This window comes from Pongo pygmaeus, chromosome 2, assembly GCF_028885625.2.
Source record: "Pongo pygmaeus isolate AG05252 chromosome 2, NHGRI_mPonPyg2-v2.0_pri, whole genome shotgun sequence".
Classification (NCBI taxonomy): Eukaryota; Metazoa; Chordata; class Mammalia; order Primates; family Hominidae; genus Pongo; species Pongo pygmaeus.
In genome coordinates, this window is record NC_085930.1 from 80,010,783 (window position 1) to 80,034,037 (window position 23,255).

The 23,255-nt window shown below is 42.3% G+C and overlaps 1 protein-coding gene across 5 annotated transcripts in view; it reads left to right on the forward strand.

Moving 5' to 3' along the window:
- The window catches only part of PDZRN3 (PDZ domain containing ring finger 3), a 247,725-nt gene extending 236,344 nt beyond the window's left edge, over positions 1-11,381 (forward strand). For all 5 annotated transcript variants that reach the window (XM_054481287.2, XM_063661834.1, XM_054481290.2 and 2 more), the window contains 5 exons: positions 2,662-2,760; positions 3,896-3,958; positions 5,726-5,827; positions 8,033-8,149; positions 8,881-11,381. In XM_054481287.2, the coding sequence (XP_054337262.1) occupies positions 2,662-2,760; positions 3,896-3,958; positions 5,726-5,827; positions 8,033-8,149; positions 8,881-10,446 (1,947 nt within the window). In that variant the 3' untranslated portion in view covers positions 10,447-11,381. The remainder of the gene's footprint in view (positions 1-2,661; positions 2,761-3,895; positions 3,959-5,725; positions 5,828-8,032; positions 8,150-8,880) is intronic.
- Positions 11,382-23,255: the final 11,874 nt, after the last annotated feature.

Here is a 23,255-nt window from a genome sequence, read left to right on the forward strand (position 1 = left end):
TATCAAAATTGTATTCTAAAGTCTAGTGATATCAGGCCACCTACATGTTTGGTAGTAGACCAAATAAATCTAATCGTTTTCTACGTAACAGAGCGTCACTATCACATTCTTTAGGAGTCTTTTTCTTACTTGAATACCCCTCGTACTTTACGCCTCTCAAATGGAACACTCAAATCTAGAAGTGTATTACAGAGTTGTGCTTGTCAGACTGTGCTGAAAAGCCACAAGGACCAGGTTGGCTGGTTTGTTTACTTTTCAGTCTGTCTCTAACCAATACATGGTCCTACTGTGTGTGACTGTGTAACTCACCCCATCTGCGACACATTCACCAACACCTGAACTGGTCTACACCTTGTCCAGTGAGACAAGTCTGCTAATCATGCCCTTGGTTGTCATGACCAGGAAGCACGCTTTGAGTAGTAGTAGTAGAAGAAGAAAGTCCAGTAGAACTGTAGAATCTTCTGTACTTCCTTGAAAGATAGTCACCTTGGCGGCAAGCCATTCAGAAAAAGCTGCAACTTGAATTATCAACATTTCTTGTCTTTCTCATTTTTCTTCCTACAATCTTCCCACTGCTCGCTCTCTCTGCTTGGGTTGCACGTGGACCTGTTTCAGCAAGATGTGTCTCCTGCAGAGGTAGCACTGGGCGAGCTACATCTGTGCAGTTGGACCTAAACCGTCATGATATTTTGTTGATTCACACGAACCTCGAGGAAATGTCAAAACTGAAAAAGTGTTCCCTCTTACGCATATTCAAATGAAGTGTACCTTAAGAGAGACAGGGGGATGTGTTTGAAACATAAGAGGATGATGTATGACTAGTATATTTGTGGTATGCAAATTGGTTATTCCAAAGTATTTGGAAACCCAAGTATTTAGGCTTGCTCTCATTGTTAAATATGACCCTTAAACCCACTTAGTATATATCTCAAGAATGAAGACATTTCCACCGAACTCAATTATCAGAAATTAATGGGGTTTCATTTAATAAGAACTTACCATATTGCTAGAGCTATAATTAGGAAGCTGTTGAATTAATTAACATATTGGTGTTCAGAAAATAATCTTATTAAGAGGGGCACTGAAATATACCCACTCGGCCACAAACAACTTCTTGTGACTTCAGGCAAGTAACCATACCTGCATGTAATTATTATACTACTGGTGACTGTGGACTTTCTATGGGGCAGTCAATGTGCCAAGAGCTCTTGTGTGCCTCATGTTGGTGACTCTGGGAGGCAGGATGACAGGTACTAGTGAGGACACAGACCTTAGATATAATAACAAGCTCATGATCAAGCTGCTAGAAAGAGGGAGAGTTGGGATCTGAACATCTGTCTTTTTGGTTCCAACACTTCCCCACCACATTATACCCCATATATCAGCAAGACAGACTGCTGAAAGTCGTTAAGATCATAGCAGTCCTCACTTAAAACCTTTTGATGGGTTCCCATTATGCTGAAATAAAATCTTAGCTGCTCATGCTGGCCTGTGGGCCCTGCCTGGTCTAGCTCTGCCACCTGGCCACCCTTAGCCCACTTCTCTCTTCCTTGAACATGGGGCTCTGGCCATGCTGGCTTAGGGCTTTTGCACCTGCTGTTCCTCCACCTGGGAAGTGTCCGTGGTGCCTGGCACCCTGCCTTTCATCGGGGAAAGTTCAAGAAGTATCTTCCAAATAACTGCTTTGAGCTTCTCCACGTAGACAGCTGCATTCTCCTTCCCCTCTAAGAAGACCCTTGAGAGAGGCCACTTGGAAATAGTCCCCAGATAAAGTGGCACGAAGACCCCATCTCAGAGCCCCTCCATTCTCCTGCTTGGTGAGCAGATAACACTAAAAATTAGACCAAAGGATCTGCTGGAGAACTTATCACGTGGCCCTTCAAATAGTCTTGCAGCTTGGAGCTACAAAAACTTGCACAAGTCATTGGCAAAGTGGGTGGGGGAGTGACTTAGCCTGGTTACACTGAGAGCCCCAGCATGGCCCCCTAAGGCTCCAACAATTTCCAAAGTTCTGACTTCATTCTGAAGCACAGACTAATTGGCAAATACAATAGCATGTATCCCACGTTTGGGCTCACTTTGCTTTTCTCTTATTTAATTTGCAGTAATAGCGGCTGAAACTAATTTCTCAACTGTAAATATCACAGCTGTTGTGGAGAACATTAATTGCACACTATCACATTACGCTCCTTCCTTGGATCAATTTATGTGTAATCTGTTTGCAAGTTCTATGACTGTGAATATTAAGGGAACGCAATGTGAAATGATCTAACCAAACACATTGGAAACATTTGTACTGAAATGGCTGGGTGGTTTGGGGTATGGAAATATTCTTGTTTGTGGCAGACATTGAAAAAATGCTTTTGAAAAGCCGTGCCCCAGAAGTCTTGACGCTGAGTGAAATATGGGTAATTTTTCTTTGGGGGATCAATGAAATAACTATTTTCAAAATGACTTTATATTGAGTGAAAGGTCAGAAATGCCCTAGGCATTGATCCTGTGTCCATAATCACTTTTTGTTTAGTAAGTTAACCAGCCCTACACAGTTGAATGCAAAGAAATCCAGTTCATCATTTGAAGATAATATTTTTAAAGCATTTGACATCCCCTCAACTCACATTGCCTGCTGGAGTCTCACTGGGAATGCCTTTCTTTGTCTAGGAAGTGGACCTCTACAGAATGAACAGCCAGGACAAGCTGGGCCTCACTGTGTGCTACCGGACGGACGATGAAGACGACATTGGGATTTATATCAGTGAGGTACAAAGGCTGATTTTGTTTTTGTAACTATCGTATCAAGACCAAAAGGGTTTTTTTTTTCTTTTATATGTTCACCAACCCTAACCCACCTCATCAAGAACTCTTTGGAAAGACACAAATTATTCTGTCCCCCTCATCACACTCCATGGCATTGCATCTTTCCACGGAGGTTAAGTTCTAATGTCAGTACTTACTGCAAAATTACCCTTGAGAAGCCTGCAAATCAGCCATAAAATGGAGCCGTTTACGTGGTTTTGTGTGTTTAGCCCCGAGGGAAGAGCAGATTCACATTTCCCAACTCATGTTCATTGAGTGGAATGGTGGATGGAACCACTTAACACTTTTTAAAGCCTCTCTCTCTCTCACACACACACAATGTTTTTTTTTCTCTTGGTGGAGTATATATAGTTAACTTCATATAAGTTAAATGTGACTTATATGTACTTATCAAACTACATAGATGCATGCTGTTTTGATCTTCCTTGAGAAGATAATGCAAAGCAACTGATTTCAGTATGGAAACTTTACAGTGCACACCCATCCTTGCAAACACAGAAACCCAATTTTGTCAGGAAATAAAATTTGTCGCTACAGAATGAACTACTAGACTTAATAATTATCTCTTTGGTTGTATGTCACCCACCAAACTAAAGTTAACCCAGCCTTTCTGCATTTGGGGACATCCCTCCCCTTACCAGTCCCCCTCGTCCCAATTATATTTCAATTTTAAAGTTATTTTCCAAATTTTAATACAAGTGTTTGGTATAAAATAAGGTATGGTTGCTAGTCAACATAATGAAGGGTATCCTTTAACCTGTTCTACATCATTGATTTGATTTTAATTACCGTGCATGCAACAAAAGTCAGCTGTGCCTCCTCAGATCACCAGAGCCTGCACACACTGCTGTGTAACAGGGTTGCTACACAGGGATCCAAGAACCGGCCCTAGAAAGGGCTTAGAAGCAGATCAGCTCATGTTTGCCTCTCCTTGCACGACACTAAGTCTTGTTTATTTCTGTGCAAAACAGAAACACAGGGATGAGCATGACTGTGTGTTAGAAATGGTTTTGAAAGTGCTGTTGCTTATTTTCATGCATGTCTGTGTTTGTGCTGAGATGGTCCATGTGTGTTTCAGATTGACCCTAACAGCATTGCAGCCAAGGATGGGCGCATCCGAGAAGGAGACCGCATTATCCAGGTAAGTCCACTTCCAAACAATGGCCTCATAATGGGCCTATCACTAAAGAACAAACTGGTTCTAATGATAGGTCTAGGGTTAAAAATGCAGAAGACGTTAAAGAACAGGGATCACAAACGCAGATGTGTAGTGAGGCCAGACAAGTTAAACTAATTGTGAGGCTATCTCTGAGTCATAAGACACAACAGGGAGTGGTGAGGACTGAGACAAACTAGATGGGGCATGTTCTCCCCAAAGAGGGCCTTGCAAAATTTGAGCCAGTTCTTCTCATTTTCTTTCATTCTATTTGGATCAAAACAAACATCAGTGAGCCAAAGTCAGGCCAACAGTTTACAACTTGTGAACTAAAATAATTCTCATTTTAGATTTCTCTGAAAGATTAACTTTGGACCAAGCATTTCAGAGTCTCGTCCAGAAAAGGAGAACATTTTTGGCAAATTTAGCAGAATCGATTGAAAAGTCTTAGAAATTTTCTGACTCAACATCTAACCATCCTGGAATCGCTTCTAAGGGTCATTACTTGACCTCGAGCCCTGTTGCTCTGTCTAGTCCAAATGAGACCATTCATGTCTCTTTTGGCTACAACCTTCTTTAATCTCACAGAATTGAAATTCTTGGCTTCATTGTGTCCACAAGGCTGAGCTTTCTACCTCTTCTCATCCGTATCCTCTCATTCTTAATCCACTGTGTTTTTCTCATTGCATACCTCACCACAAGTCATTTTGATTTTCTTCTTCCACTGCCTACTCTGGGTTTCTCTAGCCTTCAGCCAGAACCTGTGCTGCTCAGGATCGCTTGCCCTAGGGAAGTGACCCAAACCTTCACACCTGAAGGGTCAGGGTCCTCAGCATACTGCCTCTTTTTTTTTTTTTTTTTTTTTGATTGCTGGAGTTTTCCATTAACCTTTAGTACTGAGAATGGAAGCACTCAGAGTTACTCCAAGGAATCCCCTAGGTTCCAGACACAATCCTCCCTGCCTCCACTGTGTCACAGCAAGCCCATCTTCCTTGGTAATTGAGGGCAATCACTCCAGCCAATAGAGTCACCCCTTTTGCTGCCTGTTGGCTCACTGGTGTAAGGAGGCATGTGGAAGGCTCCACTTCCAATTCAGTGGAACCACTGCTGTGTCCCCTGGAGGGGGCATTCCACCAGGACTAAGACCTCCAGACCAGCAGGGCTCAAAGTCACCAGGACATGTAAGCAAAAATCCTGCAAGAGGGTTAATCAAGTGTGATGGTGAGAGTGTCACGCCCATTTGACCCTCCGCCTGGCCTAAAGAAGTTTAAGTGTCAAACTGGGGACACAAAACACCATGTATAATTCTATTCCATTTTCTTAACCTCAGTTTCCATAATGTTCATATCAGACCCACTGCTGCTTTTTCTTCTATATTATCCAATAATGTCTACATATACTCCTGCCTGAATATTATGTCTAATTGCTTCCATTTTCCCTCCGCAGAGCATTATGATTTTTCTCAGTGCCGTCTTCTGGAGGTCCAGCCCCTTCTGTTCACACCCCACACATCAGTCACCTCATGAACTACACTCATGGAGTCTCCCTTATAGACCAGAGAAACTGCATTGGTCTGAGCAAGACCCTTCCTTCCTAACATCAGTATTCTTTTCCAGCTACACGGAAGTTTTATGTTCCAGCTGTGAGTGGGTGACAAATGCAGGTCTGAAATAAAATAGAATGATTTTGCACCATCTAATCATGCTGTTTGTCTCCCCACTCTCCCCCGGCCTTTTTTTTTTTTTTTTTAAGATTAATGGGATAGAGGTGCAGAACCGTGAAGAGGCTGTGGCTCTTCTAACCAGTGAAGAAAATAAAAACTTTTCATTGCTGATTGCAAGGCCTGAACTCCAGGTAAATCGGCTTCCTACAGATGAAACTGGGTCTGTATTTCTAAAATCAAAAGATCTCCAGGCCTGCAAAAGAGCACCTGAGTATTGGCTGTGAACTTGAAGGTGCTTTGTTCCCTGGAAATGTAATCAAACTTGCTGTGACTCAGAATTCACTTTATGATTTAGCCATTTAAGGTTGGTTAGATACCCACGCTGGCATCTATACTGCAGGCCCACCATGTTCGTTAATGCAGGGATCGTAGGGAAGGAAAAGGAAACAGAATTGAATGGAAAACACAACTGGAGTCATGTCAAGACATTTGATTTCCCAAGGCCTGACATATTTTCCAGCCTTGATCTGTGCAGGTTCCATTTACAATAGCAGAGTATGGGGAATTAAAACTTGTTCTTTCAAATTAAAAGAAACATTGAATGACAAATAATTAAAACTGATATGACCACCGAATAAGTGCTAGGCCCTCCGTGGAGCACTTTACACACAGGAGAGCCTTCCCAGGAGATGGAAGTTTCCAGAGGTTCAAAAGTCACCCAGGAAAGGCCCAGAAGGAGGGTGGTAAAGGAGGGAGGGGTTCAGGCCCAAGTAATCTGATTCAGAAACCACTGTGTTGTAATAACTCCTTCCACAGAAGGAATCATGAACTCACCCAGGTGGCACTCTTGATCCACTTAGAATGGCTCCAGCAACACATCTAGGGCAATCCAGTAGTAGATCTCTTTAGATATGTGTATTAGTCCGTTTTCATGCTGCTGATAAAGACATACTCGAGACTGGGTAATTTATAAAGAAAAAGAGGTTTCATGGACTCACAGTTCCACATGGCTGGGGAGGCCTCACAATCATGGTGGAAGGCAAAAGGCACGTCTTACGTGGCAGCAAGGAAGAGAGATGAGAACCAGACGGGGTTTCCCCTTATAAAACTATCAGATCTCATGAGACTTATTCACTACCACAAGAACAGTATGGGGGAAACTGCCCCCATGATTCAATTATCTCCCATGAGGTCTCTTGCACAACACATAAGAATTATGGGAGCTACAATTCAAGGTGAGATTTGGGTGGGGACAGCCAAACCATATCAGTGTGAAACCCAATTGAAAAAGTAGCCTAGAGACAGTGGCATACAGGGCATCTGATTCTCCACAGATGGGAGCCTCATGAGCTCAAAGAGAACTTCAGCAATCATCTCACCCACAGTCACAGACTTTTTCTTAAAGGGCCAGATAGTAAATGTTTGACTTGGGTGGCCATACCATCTCTGCCATGACTGCTAGACTCTGTCACTCTAGTGCAAAAGCAGCCATAGACAATTATGTCAGCGAATGAGTATGGCTGTGTTCTCATTCAACTTTTTTTTTATTATTTATAAAAATACCAGGCTGAATTCAGCCCATGGGCTATAGAGTGCCAACTTCTGAATAGTTCACTCTTTTTTGGGCAAGGCAGATAAAGGCCTCTTAAAAGTGATATCCAGCCAGACTCAGTGGCTCATGCCTATAATCCCAGCATTTTGGGAGGCCGAGGCAGGAGGATCACTTGAGGTCAGGATGAGGCCAGCCTGGGAGGTCAGGATGAAGCCAGCCTGGCCAACATGGTGAAACCCCATCTCTATTAAAAATACCAAAATTAGATGGGCATAGTGGTGCATGCCTGTAATCCCAGCTACTCGGAAGGCAGAGGTTGCAGTGAGCCGAGATTGTGCCACTGCAGTCCAGCCTGGGAGACAGAGTGAGATTCTGTCTCAAAAAAAAAAAAAAAAAAAAAAAAAAGTGATATCTTGCCCAAGCCAAACAGCTAGTTACTGTATCAGAAAGAACTCTTTTCACACTAAAAATCATTTTTCTATGGGACCTGTTAAACTCGTGTCTGGTCCAGCAAGCAGGTGGAACAGCTAAATTTACCTGACCCTCCTACACAGGTGTCCTACTGCACTGAAAGTAGCTGAGATGGATGAAAGAGTTTCACCCTGAAAAAAAAATCATGGATATTAAAGACTTCCCCAGATGCAGTGTAGGGTTGGAGGTCTCTTTAATGTAAGGGTGGGATAGTTTCCTGACTTAACAGCAAATCACTGGGCAGACTGCATTTTGATGACTCTTGGAGGAAGCCCTAGAAATATTTTCCCCCAAGGTAATGTCATTTTTAAAAAAACATAAATGAACATGAAAGGAAACTTCTAAGGCATGTGTTGGCTGCTCTTGCCTGCAGCTGGATGAGGGCTGGATGGACGATGACAGGAACGACTTTCTGGATGACCTGCACATGGACATGCTGGAGGAGCAGCACCACCAGGCCATGCAATTCACAGCTAGCGTGCTTCAGCAGGTAATGCCCACGCACCAGTCCCTGACACTCTGCCCTGCTGAGCTGGAGGAAAATCTGCTTCCTCCATCTCCCTTTATGGTGCTAAAGACCATCAGAAGCCCATCCACCTGGAAGACAGCAAGAAAACAGCCTCAAGTACTTTTCTGTTTGAGCACCAGACCAGTGAAATGCAAGCTGGTACTGTCCCTAGCTAAGCTTTTAAATCTAAGCAACATTGCCAAAGCAAAGCTGACCTTCTGATAATTTGTTTGGAAAACATATGCGTCGGCATTACCGTAAATAGCAGAAAGCCATGTTTTCCAAAGTAAAGCAATCCCCTCTGTTTAACAAGAGCTGCTTGGAGCTCTCTAGCTCCCTACTATGCTACTACCATTGTCAGAGTCTTAATGAGCCACTTATTGAGTCCTGTATGAGCTAAACAGGGACCTTTATACATCCTTCTACCTGTGTACTGATTCATTTAACAGAATCATTGAGAATCATTCATTGAGATAAAGTGACTATTATCCTTATTTTACAAAACTGAGGACAAGAACAAGAATAAGTGACTTGCCCAGGTAGATATGGGTAGATGTGGCTAAGGCCCATGCTCTTGACGTGGTCCTACTGTCAGATGCTGTCCCTTGGCCTTAGAAATGTACAGCCTGCCCTATCCAGAAACACTGCAAGGAAAGGTCAACCTGCTGCGCAGGCCTCCCTCACTGTGACCCTTTGTTCTTGTTTTTATGCAGAAGAAGCACGACGAAGACGGTGGGACCACAGATACAGCCACCATCTTGTCCAATCAGCACGAGAAGGACAGCGGTGTGGGGCGGACCGACGAGAGCACCCGCAATGACGAGAGCTCGGAGCAAGAGAACAACGGCGACGACGCCACCGCATCCTCCAACCCGCTGGCGGGGCAGAGGAAGCTCACCTGCAGCCAGGACACCTTGGGCAGCGGCGACCTGCCCTTCAGCAACGAGTCCTTCATTTCGGCCGACTGCACGGACGCCGACTACCTGGGGATCCCGGTGGACGAGTGCGAGCGCTTCCGCGAGCTCCTGGAGCTCAAGTGCCAGGTGAAGAGCGCCACCCCTTACAGCCTGTACTACCCTAGCGGCCCCCTGGACGCCGGCAAGAGTGACCCTGAGAGCGTGGACAAGGAGCTGGAGCTGCTGAACGAGGAGCTGCGCAGCATCGAGCTGGAGTGCCTGAGCATCGTGCGCGCCCACAAGATGCAGCAGCTCAAGGAGCAGTACCGCGAGTCCTGGATGCTGCACAACAGCGGCTTCCGCAACTACAACACCAGCATCGACGTGCGCAGGCACGAGCTCTCAGACATCACCGAGCTCCCGGAGAAATCCGACAAGGACAGCTCGAGCGCCTACAACACAGGCGAGAGCTGCCGCAGCACCCCGCTCACCCTGGAGATCTCCCCCGACAACTCCTTGAGGAGAGCGGCGGAGGGCATCAGCTGCCCGAGCAGCGAAGGGGCTATGGGGACCACGGAAGCCTACGGGCCAGCCTCCAAGAATCTGCTCTCCATCACGGAAGATCCCGAAGTGGGCCCCCCTACCTATAGCCCATCCCTGAAGGAGCTGGACCCCAATCAGCCCCTGGAAAGCAAAGAACGGAGAGCCAGCGATGGGAGCCGGAGCCCCACGCCCAGCCAGAAGCTGGGCAGCGCCTACCTGCCCCCCTACCACCACTCCCCATACAAGCACGCGCACATCCCGGCGCACGCCCAGCACTACCAGAGCTACATGCAGCTGATCCAGCAGAAGTCGGCCGTGGAGTACGCGCAAAGCCAGATGAGCCTGGTGAGCATGTGCAAGGACCTGAGCTCTCCCACCCCGTCGGAGCCGCGCATGGAGTGGAAGGTGAAGATACGCAGCGACGGGACGCGCTACATCACCAAGAGGCCCGTGCGGGACCGCCTGCTGCGGGAGCGCGCCCTGAAGATCCGGGAAGAGCGCAGCGGCATGACCACTGACGATGACGCGGTGAGCGAGATGAAGATGGGGCGCTACTGGAGCAAGGAGGAGAGGAAGCAGCACCTGGTGAAGGCCAAGGAGCAGCGGCGGCGGCGAGAGTTCATGATGCAGAGCAGGTTGGATTGTCTCAAGGAGCAGCAAGCAGCCGACGACAGGAAGGAGATGAACATTCTCGAACTGAGCCACAAAAAGATGATGAAGAAGAGGAATAAAAAAATCTTCGATAACTGGATGACGATCCAAGAACTGTTAACCCACGGCACAAAATCCCCGGACGGCACTAGAGTATACAATTCCTTCCTATCGGTGACTACTGTATAATTTTCACTTCTGCATTATGTACATAAAAGAGACCACTACCACTGAGGTAGAAATTCCTGCCTCGTTCAATGCGGCAAGTTTTTGTATATAAGATAAGTACGGTCTTCATGTTTATAGTCCAAATTTGCAAACCCTACAACTGTGGGTGTCATAGGTCTATTTTAAGGGAAGAGAGAGAAAAACACCCTTACTATCTTGGAAGGCAATATTAACAAACAGAGCTTTTTTCAAATAGCAATTGTACTTTTCTACCTGTACCCTTTTACATAAAGTGTTTAAATTTCAGAAAGATCTTTTATTAAGCATACTTTCACAGAATAATTTGTTTAAACTATATTCATATAAAAATGTTAAACACGCTTTTTTTTCCTGCCTAAAACACAAATACAACTGCCAGTATGTATTTTTAATGGAACCCTATTTTATAATGTTACATTACTGAATGTGTTTCATATGCGTGACCGTTAAGATATTATTATTTAGGTGAAGGTTTCAACTCAAAACCACCCAACCCGGTGGTTAACGATTTAATACATATAACCAAACCGGCAGCGTTTAGAGTTGGGATATACATTTAAACATTTTCCTGGTTAAGGTTCCCAAGAGAGTGTAAAGGTTTTAGCAGAAAGCAAAATATCATGCAGCTTTATGGAAGTTTAAAGCATGTTTGCAAATATTGCAGCCCATTGAAAGAATTTGCATGTACAGGAAAGTTGTGGATGGAGACGGTTTGTGGAATTTTAAGTGCTCATTGTAGTAAACTTTTGCTTTGTAGATTTGAAGGTACAGACTTATACAGGCAAGTACACAAAATCATGATGAGTTACAAGCAGTAAAATGAAGTTAAAATAAATTATTATTTTCTATTTGATATGTTTTGATGTGATTCCTCATTTTGCAGTGGTGCCTATAAAATAAAAGCCTTTTGCAGTGTTTGCTTTTTTTCCCTTGGTTGTGGTTGTATTACATGCTACTTTGGAAGGATTTAAGTATTTTAGACCATCTGATGTCTTCACATTCAGCCTCAAACCTAATGATGGATATAAAGCCAAGGTCTAGCAGTGAAGAATACAGAGTCAAATTTACCATACAACCCTGCATTCTGACTGCCTGTCCCACAGAAAGTTTCAACCTGGCCCAATATCCTATAAATAAGAATAGCTGTGAGCAAGTTTATCAATCAGGGTCATGTTTACAGTGAAATCTCTTTTGTTTATTGCAACCATTACTGCCTGTCAGTAATAACTAACAACTCCAGGTGGCTAGGTCCAGCTTTCCATTTCTAAGATGCATCTGCAAATCAGGCAATATTTTCATAGAATAACAGGGGTGACCAAACTGGGTGGGCTTCAAATCTGGTATCTTTCTGACTACTGCAACCACCAGGATCCTAAATAATGAATTTGCTACAAATTGTTTCCTGATTGATTGTAATGTTTACACCAATTTCAGCTGTAAGTAAGTAATACTTACTGAAAAAAAGTAAGATAAAGATAGGATTAGGAAGGGTGTCATTTTTATTTGCCATGATGCCATACATCTGGTTTACTCTCCAATCCAAATGGAATTTGGATTGAAATGACCAGGTGTTTTAGGCATTTCAGACATATATTCCTCCCACAGACCCTGCTGGAACCACAGTCCCTCCTTTGGGGCCAGAATCTTGAGACTAATTAGTAGTCATGCTTTTAATAAAACAACTTAATGAAAATAAAACACTGAAATACTTATTCCTCATTATTAAGATGTCTGTTCATTACCTCTTCCAGAACCAGGCATTGTTAAGATAATTACATCTGCTACATTATTTCTAATCAGCCCTCCGAGGTGAAATTTTTGCAAAGAGTGTACTATTAGGGCCTCAGTTTTCCAATATTCTCCAAGTTTTAACTTTCCACAAAATCTGATCCTTACCTCCCAGGAGAAGCTCCCCTTTCCCAGCCATATCACCTCATACCCTGTCTTCCTAGTTAATGTTTCACAGTGAACAAACATCAGTCAGATGAATTATAAATTGCTGCAAAGCACATATAAGCATATGAGTTTATGTGGGGAAATAGCTTTCCTCCCCATGTAGCCAGAGGAGGCTGCATGGCCACAGGAACAGCTTTAACCTAAACTGTCAAGCACAGGGGTTTCTAACCAGGTCTCCCCATGTGTTTCTGGATTTGGGGGTCAGCTCATGCACTTACGAAAAAGTAGAGGGGAAAAATTGCGTGCATTCAAATCCAATTCTAGATCCTTTGATTTCAACTTATTTTTAAATCACTTTGTCATCTAGATATACTTGGTCATAACATGCAGCGTAATATGAGGCTTCCCAAATCTAATTTAGCCGATTAACTTCTAAAAGAAATTGGAAGAGATCTTAGAAATCATCACTTTATCAATGAACAGGGCACTCAGGGAGGCAAAGAAATACAGTGCAGCTCATTCATAACCAAACTGGGATTTGAACTCAGAACCCAACACCTGGTTCCACAATTCTTAGCACCCCATACTCTGAAGAATCGTCCTCATGTGCACAGTTAACTTAAATGCATTATATCCTGTGCCCTCCACCAAAAAACAAATGCATTTCACCAGTGGATGCCCCAGAGTGAACATAAGAGGAATCATGAATCTGCCATTTCTTCAACAAGCATGAGCTCCAAGTGCCTCACAGTGCATTTCTGAGCTGGCGGTCGGGATGAAAATTTTCCTGGGTAATAGTGATGAGACAATTTCTAGCTTCTGTTCTCACTGATGTAAAGCCCCAGCTTCTGTGTAAACAGAACGTCCACTATAACTAACAGGCCTTTCTACCGCCCTGGCTGCATGTACTTTACTTCTTGGACCCACTGAAGGATCTGATGGAAGCTATAGATTCTATCTGCAGAAAATGTACCTTATAATGAATAATACATTAAAAAGTACATATAATAAGAGACTTCACATGCCCCCAAAGTCCATTCACAGATCCCCTCTAAGCATGCAAGAACCCCAAGTTTAGAATAACCGAATTTGATAGCTTTATAGGTTTATTTCTCAGACTTCTATTTCAGCTGCATCTTATAGCACACTATTTGATTTGAATGCCTACTTTTAATATCAAGGACTACTTTTCTTCACTATTTGATTTGAATGCCTACTTTTAATATCAAGGACTACTTTTCCTCACTATTTGATTTGAATGCCTACTTTTAATATCAAGGACTACTTTTCTTCACTATTTGATTTGAATGCCTACTTTTAATATCAAGGACTACTTTTCTTCCTATTAGAACTATATTGTTTAACGCAATTAAAATTTACCAAATCACTAGTACCTATACTCTTCCAGTCATTGTGCAGTTTTTCTCACAGCTACGTAAATTGAGGAACGATGAATACAGATTTCTGATTCTCCATAGCAGCCACCCCACTGGCTGGATGACTCAGGCTTAAACTAATTCTAAAATACAAAAGGAAGGAAATGAGAATGTTTTGACCATCTAGAGCTGCACTGCCCAATACCATAGCCACTAGCCACATCTGGCTATTAAGCCGTTAAAATGTGGTTAGTCCAAATTGAAATGTTCTGAGAAAATGAATTTCAATGACTTTGTATTTAAAAATGAAAAATATTTTGATAATTTTTATGTAGAAATCATTTTGCATATGTTGGATTGAATAAAATACATAGTTATCACTAATTTAACCTGTTTAACTATTTAATGTGAATGCTAGAAGATTTTTAATTACATATGTGGCTTGCATTATACTTCTATTGGGCAGCACAGATACAGAAAATATCGGGCAAGTACATGCTAAACCCTTGCCCTCATCATCTCACTAAATCCTTGGAGCAGTTCTATGAAGCAGATGCTTTATCAATAGTTTAGACTCAGATTAAGAACTTCGCCCAGACAAGCATAAAGGTGTGATTTGAATTGGCATCTGCCTAATACCAAACCCTTTACCTGTGCTTCCATCTCCTTCTAAGAAGCAATTCAAAGTATGTTCAGTTTAGGTTAATATTTGTAACATATTCATAATCACAAAGAAATTACTTCAAAGTAGCAAGCATTTCACTGAGTTCCCTTTGAGTTCTAAATTGCAGAATATTCTAACTCTCGGCAAGAACACATGACAATGCATAGATATCTAGTAATGTGGGGGCACAAGCTAAGTTTTTCATCTTTTAAATGGAAACAGGAGATCCCAAATAGCAAAAATCACAAATATGATAAGGTGGGATTATACATCACCTAAGGAATACTAGTTGGAGAACTAATTAAGACTATAAGCTGAAATATGAAAATTAACCAAGTAATTATCTACTTGTAGCCTTCAGAAGTAGGTTACAGGTTACTTGTTGGCAACATTGCCCAAAACCAAGGAAGCAAACACAATTCTGCCACAAGCAATTGAGACTTCCACTTTTATTTCTGTTTCTCGGTTTTAAGTATTTTAGGATTTCTGTGGAGCATCAACTAATTAAAAAGAAAATCACTAAAACTGAGATAAGATGCAAGAATTCTCCTGGCAAATGCTGTAGCCTTCAATTTTGATTAAATATGAATTCCCTAAAGCAGTCATAAAACAAAGTGTCGTTCTTTGAGTTTCATTCAGATGGGGTTTTTCTGCTTAAATGGTTCATTTTTCTTTAGCTTTCAGTTGCAACTAATCCTGAAAGGGCACAGTCCACAGGGACATGCGGTTTGCCTATAATGTGGTTTTGCCTTTCAGTGGCAGAATGCTGACCTCCATGCACTCAGCATCTCTTTAAAATGAAAAATGGGGAATTAATGATCCCTCCTTCATTGGGGCTATTGCAAATTTAAACTTGCTCACCAATTAGTAAGTCTCGCTAAAATCCTCAAAAGCCAAAGGAAACTCCCTAAACCTCATCAGAGTCTCTCAAAAATATACCAGGAAGTAATTAAATTGTGTTTTTAGTTGTCTTTGGAGAACTACATGTCTCCCAGACATTATGGGTTTGACTTAGCAGTTTCAGCTCTGTGGAATTATGACAACCTTATGCATCCAGGAGCCATGTCAGAAACCAGCACGGATTCCTTCATCCACTAGTTACTATGTGCATACTCAATCTAAGGCCATGGGGAGGTCTCTGGAGCTTACAGTCTGGTGAGAAAGAAAACAGTAATCCAATCATCACACAAATACTTATAAAGCATCAACAAGATTGGAGTAAGGGTCAGATAGGAGAGCCAGTGCCACAGATTTCACAGAGAGTCTCCCTTAAAAAGTTATGTTTGATCCGAGAGCCAATAGATGAATGTGAGTTAACTAGAAAGGTAGTTAAATAGAGAAAATAGCATGTACAAAGGTCCTGAAGTGAGAGAGATGTGGCCTATTTGAAACAAACAGAAAAAGACAGTCAGGTGTGACTTGAGCTCAAAAACAACGGGCAAAGAGAATAGAGAGGATTGAGTGTGAAAAGACAGGGAGCTAGGAAGGAATGACACTGTCTACTTGACCATAAATACCTATGCGTTATGGCCAACCTTTATTGAGCATCTAATATGTGCCAGAAACTGTGCTAAGTCTTTTACATGTGCTAACTCCCTTAACCATAAGTAGCCTACCTGATAGGTGGGATTGTTCTTATTTTGTGGATAAGGAAATAAAGAAGGCTTAGAAAAGCAACCAGCTGGTACATGGCTGAGGGGAAAAGCGAAACCATCTCTCTCTGACCGCACTGAATCACTGGGCTGGAAGTAACACCTCCATGACAGGCACTGTGGAAAAGGCTCATATATTTCAGCAGATACCTAATATCTGGAGACCTTTGGTGACTATTTTGTGCCCTGCCTTTTTCTACTCAGGACTAAATCTGTTTATAACCCTGTTACTTCCCATTTTTATGCCACAGCAGATGAAAACTTAACATGCTTTGTCAATCCACTTCTGCAAAGTTAACCACCTTGACCACTAGATAGAACATATTTCCCAATCCAAGGCTCCATTTTCCATCATCCACCAGGAAACACACAGGAGCTTAGGAAGAGAGCTTCCTTTCTCTTGCTTAGCAGCTGCAGTCTTTACCACCAGTTCTCACCACCACCCCGGAGAAGTACCTGATCTGATGAGATGGTCCCATTGAATGCATAATGAAGAAGGCAATTTAAGCGGTTTGAGGACCACAGCTTCTCTGCTTACCCACCCCTGTGAAATACCTGTCCTGAATTGTACCTTGCTGTGTAAATTAATGTGGGTGATTTCACATTGAAGAGCAAGGTTCTGCAATCCCTGCTGCCACCCAATCAGATCTTCCTTCCATAAATGATCTCCAAAGCATTGTAAGCAGAGGCCACAAGGTTTCACAGGCACTAAACAGCCACCTTTATAAAGAAGTTTCTCAGTGCCCATGAACTGGAGGCATGGATAGCACACAGGGGCTAAATGAATGCCTAACTATAATTTAAGCTTTGCCATTTTCTGAGATGCAGGAGATTTAAGACATAGAATGTGGGTTTTATAAATGCTTAACAGTTACCAGAACAAACAAAATCTGCCTGTTGGGTTTCAGAGGAGAGTCTTATGGATAAAGGGGATTGAGTTTTGACCGAAAAATGAGAATCTAAGTACCACTTTCAGTATGACCTGTGTCTTTGGAAGTTGCCAGTTTAAACTGGGCCTTGTCACAAACATTCATGGACTTCGTTACCTTAAGAACATGGGCACATACACTCTGGATTCCAAGCCACCAATGTTTTAAGTGGCACTTTTTTGGGAAGGCTTATCAAATATAAACCAATATATATGCAATTATAAATATATATATAATACCAATATATACCAATTTTTTTAACTGGCTGCTAAACTTCTGGCTCTTTTTGAGGCAGTCTTTACAGGAATGAGACCTGTTTCTATTTCTAGTCCATCAACTCTCCTGCTTTTTCCTCCTCCTGACTAGGGACACTTCTGTAATACTAAGATATCATGATGTTTCCCTTATGAACAACAGGTACAATCTATAAAACAGGCTTGGAGTGTATTCCTTCATTCAACATCAAGCATAATTCCAAAAGAAGTATGTACACTGGGGCCGGGCACGGTGGCTCACGCCTGTAATTGCAGCACTTTGGGAGGCCAAGGCAGGTGGATCACCTGAGGTCAGAAGTTCAAGAGCAGCCTGGCCAATGTGGTGAAACCTCATCTCTACTAAAAATACAAAAATTAGCCAGGCGTGGTGGCGGGCACCTGTAATCCCAGCTACTCGGGAGGTTGAGGCAGGAGAATTGCTTGAACCTGGGAGGCGGAGGCTGCAGCGAGCCGAGATCGCACCATCGCACACCAGCCTGGGCAATAAGAGCGAAACCTCATCTCAAAAAAAAAAAAAAAAAGGGAGTATGTACATTGGTACATAGTTTTGCATTTAGAAACAAAGCCAAATATTTAATGGTGTTTTTTAAAACACACAAGAGCTCAGTGAATACCTCAGCCTACACGAAAAGCCCTGCAAGTATGATGGATCCACAACCAAACCCAATTAGCATATTCACAATCTTACCATACAGTGAGCATGCCTTTCAACTAATGCTTTGGGAAATGTCAGTAGTCAGAACCCCAAAGCAATCAACCAGTAATTCATAGTATACCAAAATGCTTCCTTGTTATTTATTTTTGACACAGAGACTCTTAAAACTCCAGAGAAAGCTACAAAGAATGCACACAATTATTCATATAATTGGGAGGGATTTATAGAACCAATGCGCCGTCTTAAGCAAAGACATGATAAATGTTGACTTGATCTCCTATCCCAAAAGGCATCATTCGTCTTCACGGCCTTGGATTTTGCAATGGATTCTTAGATAAGACACCAAAAGCATAAGCAATGAAAGAAAAAAATTGATAAATTGGACTTTATCAAAATTAAAAACTTTAATGCCCCAAAGGACTCTATTAGGAAAATGAAAAAATGACCTATAGAAGGGAAAATATGTGAAAATCATGTATCTGATAAGGGTCTAGTATCCAGAATACATACAGAACTCCAGCCGTTTTGCATTAGGAGACCATCTCAACAAAACAATAACCCAATTAAAAAATGGGTAAAGAACTTCAGTAGACATTTCTCCAAAGATAATATACAGATGGCCAATAAAGCACAGGAAAAGATGTTCAACATCACTAATCATTAGGTAAACAAAAAATTACGATGAGATATTACCTCACACCCACCAGGATGTCTACTATCAAAAAAAAAAACAAAAAATAATAAGGGTGGGCAATGATATGGAGAAATTGGAACCCTTGTACATTACAGTTTGGAATTTCCTAAAAAAGCTAAACATAGAATTATCATATGATCAAGCAATTCCACTCATAGGTATATACCAAAAAGAATTGAAGATAGGGACTCAAACAGATATTTGTACACCAATGTTTCTTGCAACATTATTCGCAACAGCCAGAAAAGGTGGAAACAACCCGTCAATCAGAAGTTAAATGGATAAACAAAATGGTATACACATACAGTGAAATATTACTCAGCCTTAAAAAAGGAATGAACCTTAAAATATTACACTAAGTGAAATAACCCAGACATAAAAGGACAAATATTGTATGATTCCAGTTATACGAAATATCATAGAGACAGTAAGTTTAAAAGTTGTTACCAGGGACTGCGGGAGAGGATGCAGTTGTTGTTTAATAATGGCTGATTGACTTGCCTCTTGTATTGCTATCATTATTAATAACTGCATCCTCTGTTTCTGTGTGCAATAACAAAACATTTTGGAAGTAGATAGTGGTGAAAGTTGTACAATATTGTAAATGTAATCAATGCCACCAAATTGTGTGCTTAAAAAATGGTTTAAATGGTAAATTATATTTTATATATAAATATAATTTTATTTTATGTATATGTACCTAATTACAATAGTTTTTAAAAATCATGCTTTCTAACTTAAACCAAATTCCCTTTGGTTTTGGGGAGCATAGATTGCCTCAAGCATTGTTGAAATTTATGTACAGTCACCCAAGAAATGAACATATATGCCACATTTTATTTGCAACCCCAGGGGGTTCATAGTTTTTATAAAAGCTCTCCTAGATGCCAGAATGGATCTGAGGCAAAATGAGTCTGGTGTCCTTGGTCTGCATTGAGAGTGCTTTTATTAACTTTGTGCCCAGGAAATGAATTATGCCCATGTTTCCTAGGTCTGAAGACTGTTCAGGGCATGGGTTAAGGATTCTTTGAGACCTGTTGGAGGAACTATCAATTATAATTGTGTCAAATGATACCAAAAGAATTTTTTAAAAAAATTCCTTCAGCTGCCCAGATGTGAGTTCCAAAGACACTTTGTGCTCTGGTATAACTGGTAGGTACAGAAGTCTGTCTCGAGAAAGGAAGTACAGCTGATTGATTTGCCTCTTGTTGCCCTCATAGGGAGATTTCATGGCACAGAGTTCTCTGGGTTAATTCTAGCCTTAAAAAAAACTAGGCATGAAGGGAGCTCTCAACAAGAGTCATTTTACTGCCCAATTTCTGGGACTCTTAAAAATTGCCTGGATGTTTAAATGCTACAGGGTCTATGGCTGCAAAACCTTCTCTCCCACTACCGATCCCATAGCTGTGGACATCCACTGTTAGAATCCTTTGCTCTCACTCTCATTTACTTACTCACCTGCTCCATAACATTACCCCTTGTGGCATTAAGCCTTGTTTGCTCTGCAGTAACAGAACTCACAAGATTTTGAGGAGGGCATGAGAAGCTAACCCAAGTTCTGCCTGTTCCTACTGCCAGGATTTCCCATGGGAAATGGAAGTGGCTGAGTGAAGAAAGGCACATACGGAGAGATAGAGAGGAGAAGTTTTGCTTGCTGCCAGCCTTTCCACCTTCACCCCTTCAAGTATTTATAAAGCACCTACTGTGTGCCGGGCACCCGGATGCAATGAGAACAAGGCAGAGATGGTCTCCCCTTCAGAGACTGCCTCTTCTGGTAAGGGAGGCAGAAAAAGCAACACAAGGAAACAAAGAAAGAAAAGACAAGATAGCAAACCATGAGAAGGAATAAGCATAGGACCAAGAGGAGCATGACCCATGAGACCAACTGTTCTCAAAGTTGGGTTCCTGGGCCCGAGCACCAGCATAACCTGGGATATTGCTGGGAAGACAAACCATCAAGTCCTGCCCCAGACCTGCTGATTCAGACCCTCAGGGGAGGGGGACTAGCAATCTGTTTTCCCAAGCCTCCAGATGACGCAAATGGATACAGGCTACAGTTTGAGAAATACTCAAACTAAACAGGGGTTTTGACTGGTCCCCCTCCTCATCACTGAACCTCCTGTCAGTCCTTAGAACAATTCCTAGACATAATAGGCACTTTGTAAAATCTGTTAAAAAGATGAAAAAGCAATTGGATGGAACCAAGGCAGGTAATTTAATTTGGGTTATCGGAGAACTCTCTGAATATTTAAGCTTAGACCGAAAGTTGGAGAAATTGTCACAGTGAGTCTGAGGAAGAATATTCCAGGCTGACTAAAGCAGCAAATGCAAAACCTTGGGGAAAGAACTTTCTTCAGGAGCAAACTGCCTGACAAGCCACCCTTTGCAGATCAAGAGTCCAATTTCTGACCCTGGGACCCAGAGTCTTAACTATCCAAGGAACAGAGTAGGTATCCTCTTAGCTCAACTATCTGGTTAAAAACTTGTCTTTTCCCCGAACACAATTGCCTTTCTTGTTTGGCTATACATATGTAAAGCCACCAACCAGGGCCACGCTGCAGACACGGGCATCATTTACAGAGCCTGGCTTGTTCTCCCGTCAGGATGAACTCTCAGCGACCTTGGACAAAGGGGTTCCCAGGTGTCTCCCAGCGAGCAAGGAAGGAAAACTGGCATAAGATGGAGGAGCTCCATGCCAGGAGCTCTGACTTTCGACAATTTATTCTGAAGCTAGCCCAGTCCCCATCATTTCAAGACAATAAACAAAGACTGTTCCAAGACAAATTCAAAATGGCAACACAAAGAGCAGATGAAAGGCAGCACAGGAGAAAAAGCAGTGAGAAACTCCACTGTAGTGATTCAAGCCTCCTGGAGCCAGAGCAAGGGAGCTGGAGCCAAGTCCAGCCCGATGCAGATGACATCATTCAGACCCAGGCCAGGCCAGGCTATGCACAAAGCCAGTCAGCCAAAGAAATATGGACGAGGCAGCTAGGAGAAAATGCAGGCTTTATTCTAAATTATACCCACTGGGAAAATTTCCTTGATTTCGTTTTTAACATGAAAAAATACCTGCCAAATATTAAGAGATTTTTTTAAAAGGGCAAAAAATAATCATGCTGTTGATATTAAGATACCCACAATAGGCCGGGCATGGTGGCTCACACCTGTAATCCCAGCACTTCAGGAGGCTGAAGCAGGTGGATCATTTGAGGTCAAGAGTTCGAGACCAGCCTGGCCGACACAGTGAAACCCCATCTCTACTAATAATTCAAAAATTAGCCAAGCATCGTAGTGGGCACTTGTAATCCCAGCTATTCGGGAGGCTGAGGCAGGAGAATCGCTTGAACCCAGGAGACGGAGGCTGCAGTGAGCCAAGATTGCACCACTGCATTCCAGCCTGAGTGACACAGCAAGACTCCATTTCAAAAAAAACGATGCCCACAACTTGGACAAAGGGTTGGCAAACCTTTTCTGTAGAGAGTCAAACAGTAAATACCATGCATAGGATACAGGAGCCAAGAGACAAAATCAAAGCTGCTATATAGGTATTTACGCAAGAAGAAAGAAAATAAATTTTCACAATTTTTAAATTGATAGATTGCAAAGTACATAAATATAATTGTGAGTAATATAGTTCTAATGAGAAGAATGGAATTCGAGAAGCATAACACTTTGTTTGCTTGAGATTCTAAGTTAGTGTTCCCTGTCATCAAATTGGTTACAAATATTCATTGGTAAAAATCATTTTTAGCTCACGGGCAATAAAAAATAAAAACAGGCATCAGGCTGGATTTGTCTGGTGGGCCATAGTTTGCTACCTCCTGGCTTAGACTATGTATCGGTTAGGTTTCCCCAGAGAAACAGAACGAATAGAATGTGTGTGTATGTGTGTGTGTATACACATACATACATATTAAAACATATATATACACAGACACACACATATATATGTAATACACATAAATATTTCTAAAATATTTATTGGAAATAGTATATTACATGGAATTGGCTTGCATAGATACAGAGGCAAGCAAGTCCCAACAGCTTCAGTATGAGTCAGCAAGACAGAGACCCAGGAGATGTCTGGGTCCTCTCCAGTGTAAGTCCAGTCCCAAAGCTGTCATTGCTCAAGACACAGGATAAGCTATATTTCAAGCTTCAGTCTGAATGCAAAAAAAAGCTGATGTCCCAGTCCAAAGGCCATCAGGGCAGAAAGAACTCTTACCTGAGTGATGATCAGCAATTTTGATCTATTCAGGGTTTCAACTTATTGTGTTTGCTCTGTTAAAATAACAGTGTTGGCCGGGCACATGGCTCACACCTGTAATCCCAACACTTTAACACTTTGGGAGGCCGAGTCGGGTGGATCACCTGAGGTCAGGAGTTCGAGACCAGCCTGACCAACATGGAAAAACCCCGTCTCTACTAAAAATACAAAATTAGCCGGGCATGGTGGCGCATGCCTGTAATCCCAGCTACTTGGGAGGCTGAGGCAGGAGAATCGCTTGAACCCAAGAGACGGAGGTTTTGGTGAGCCAAGATCATGCCATTGCACTCCAGCATGGGCAACAAGAGTGAGACTCTGTCTCAAAACAAATAAATAAAATAAAATAAAATAGGCCAGGCACGGTGGCTCACAACTGTAATTGC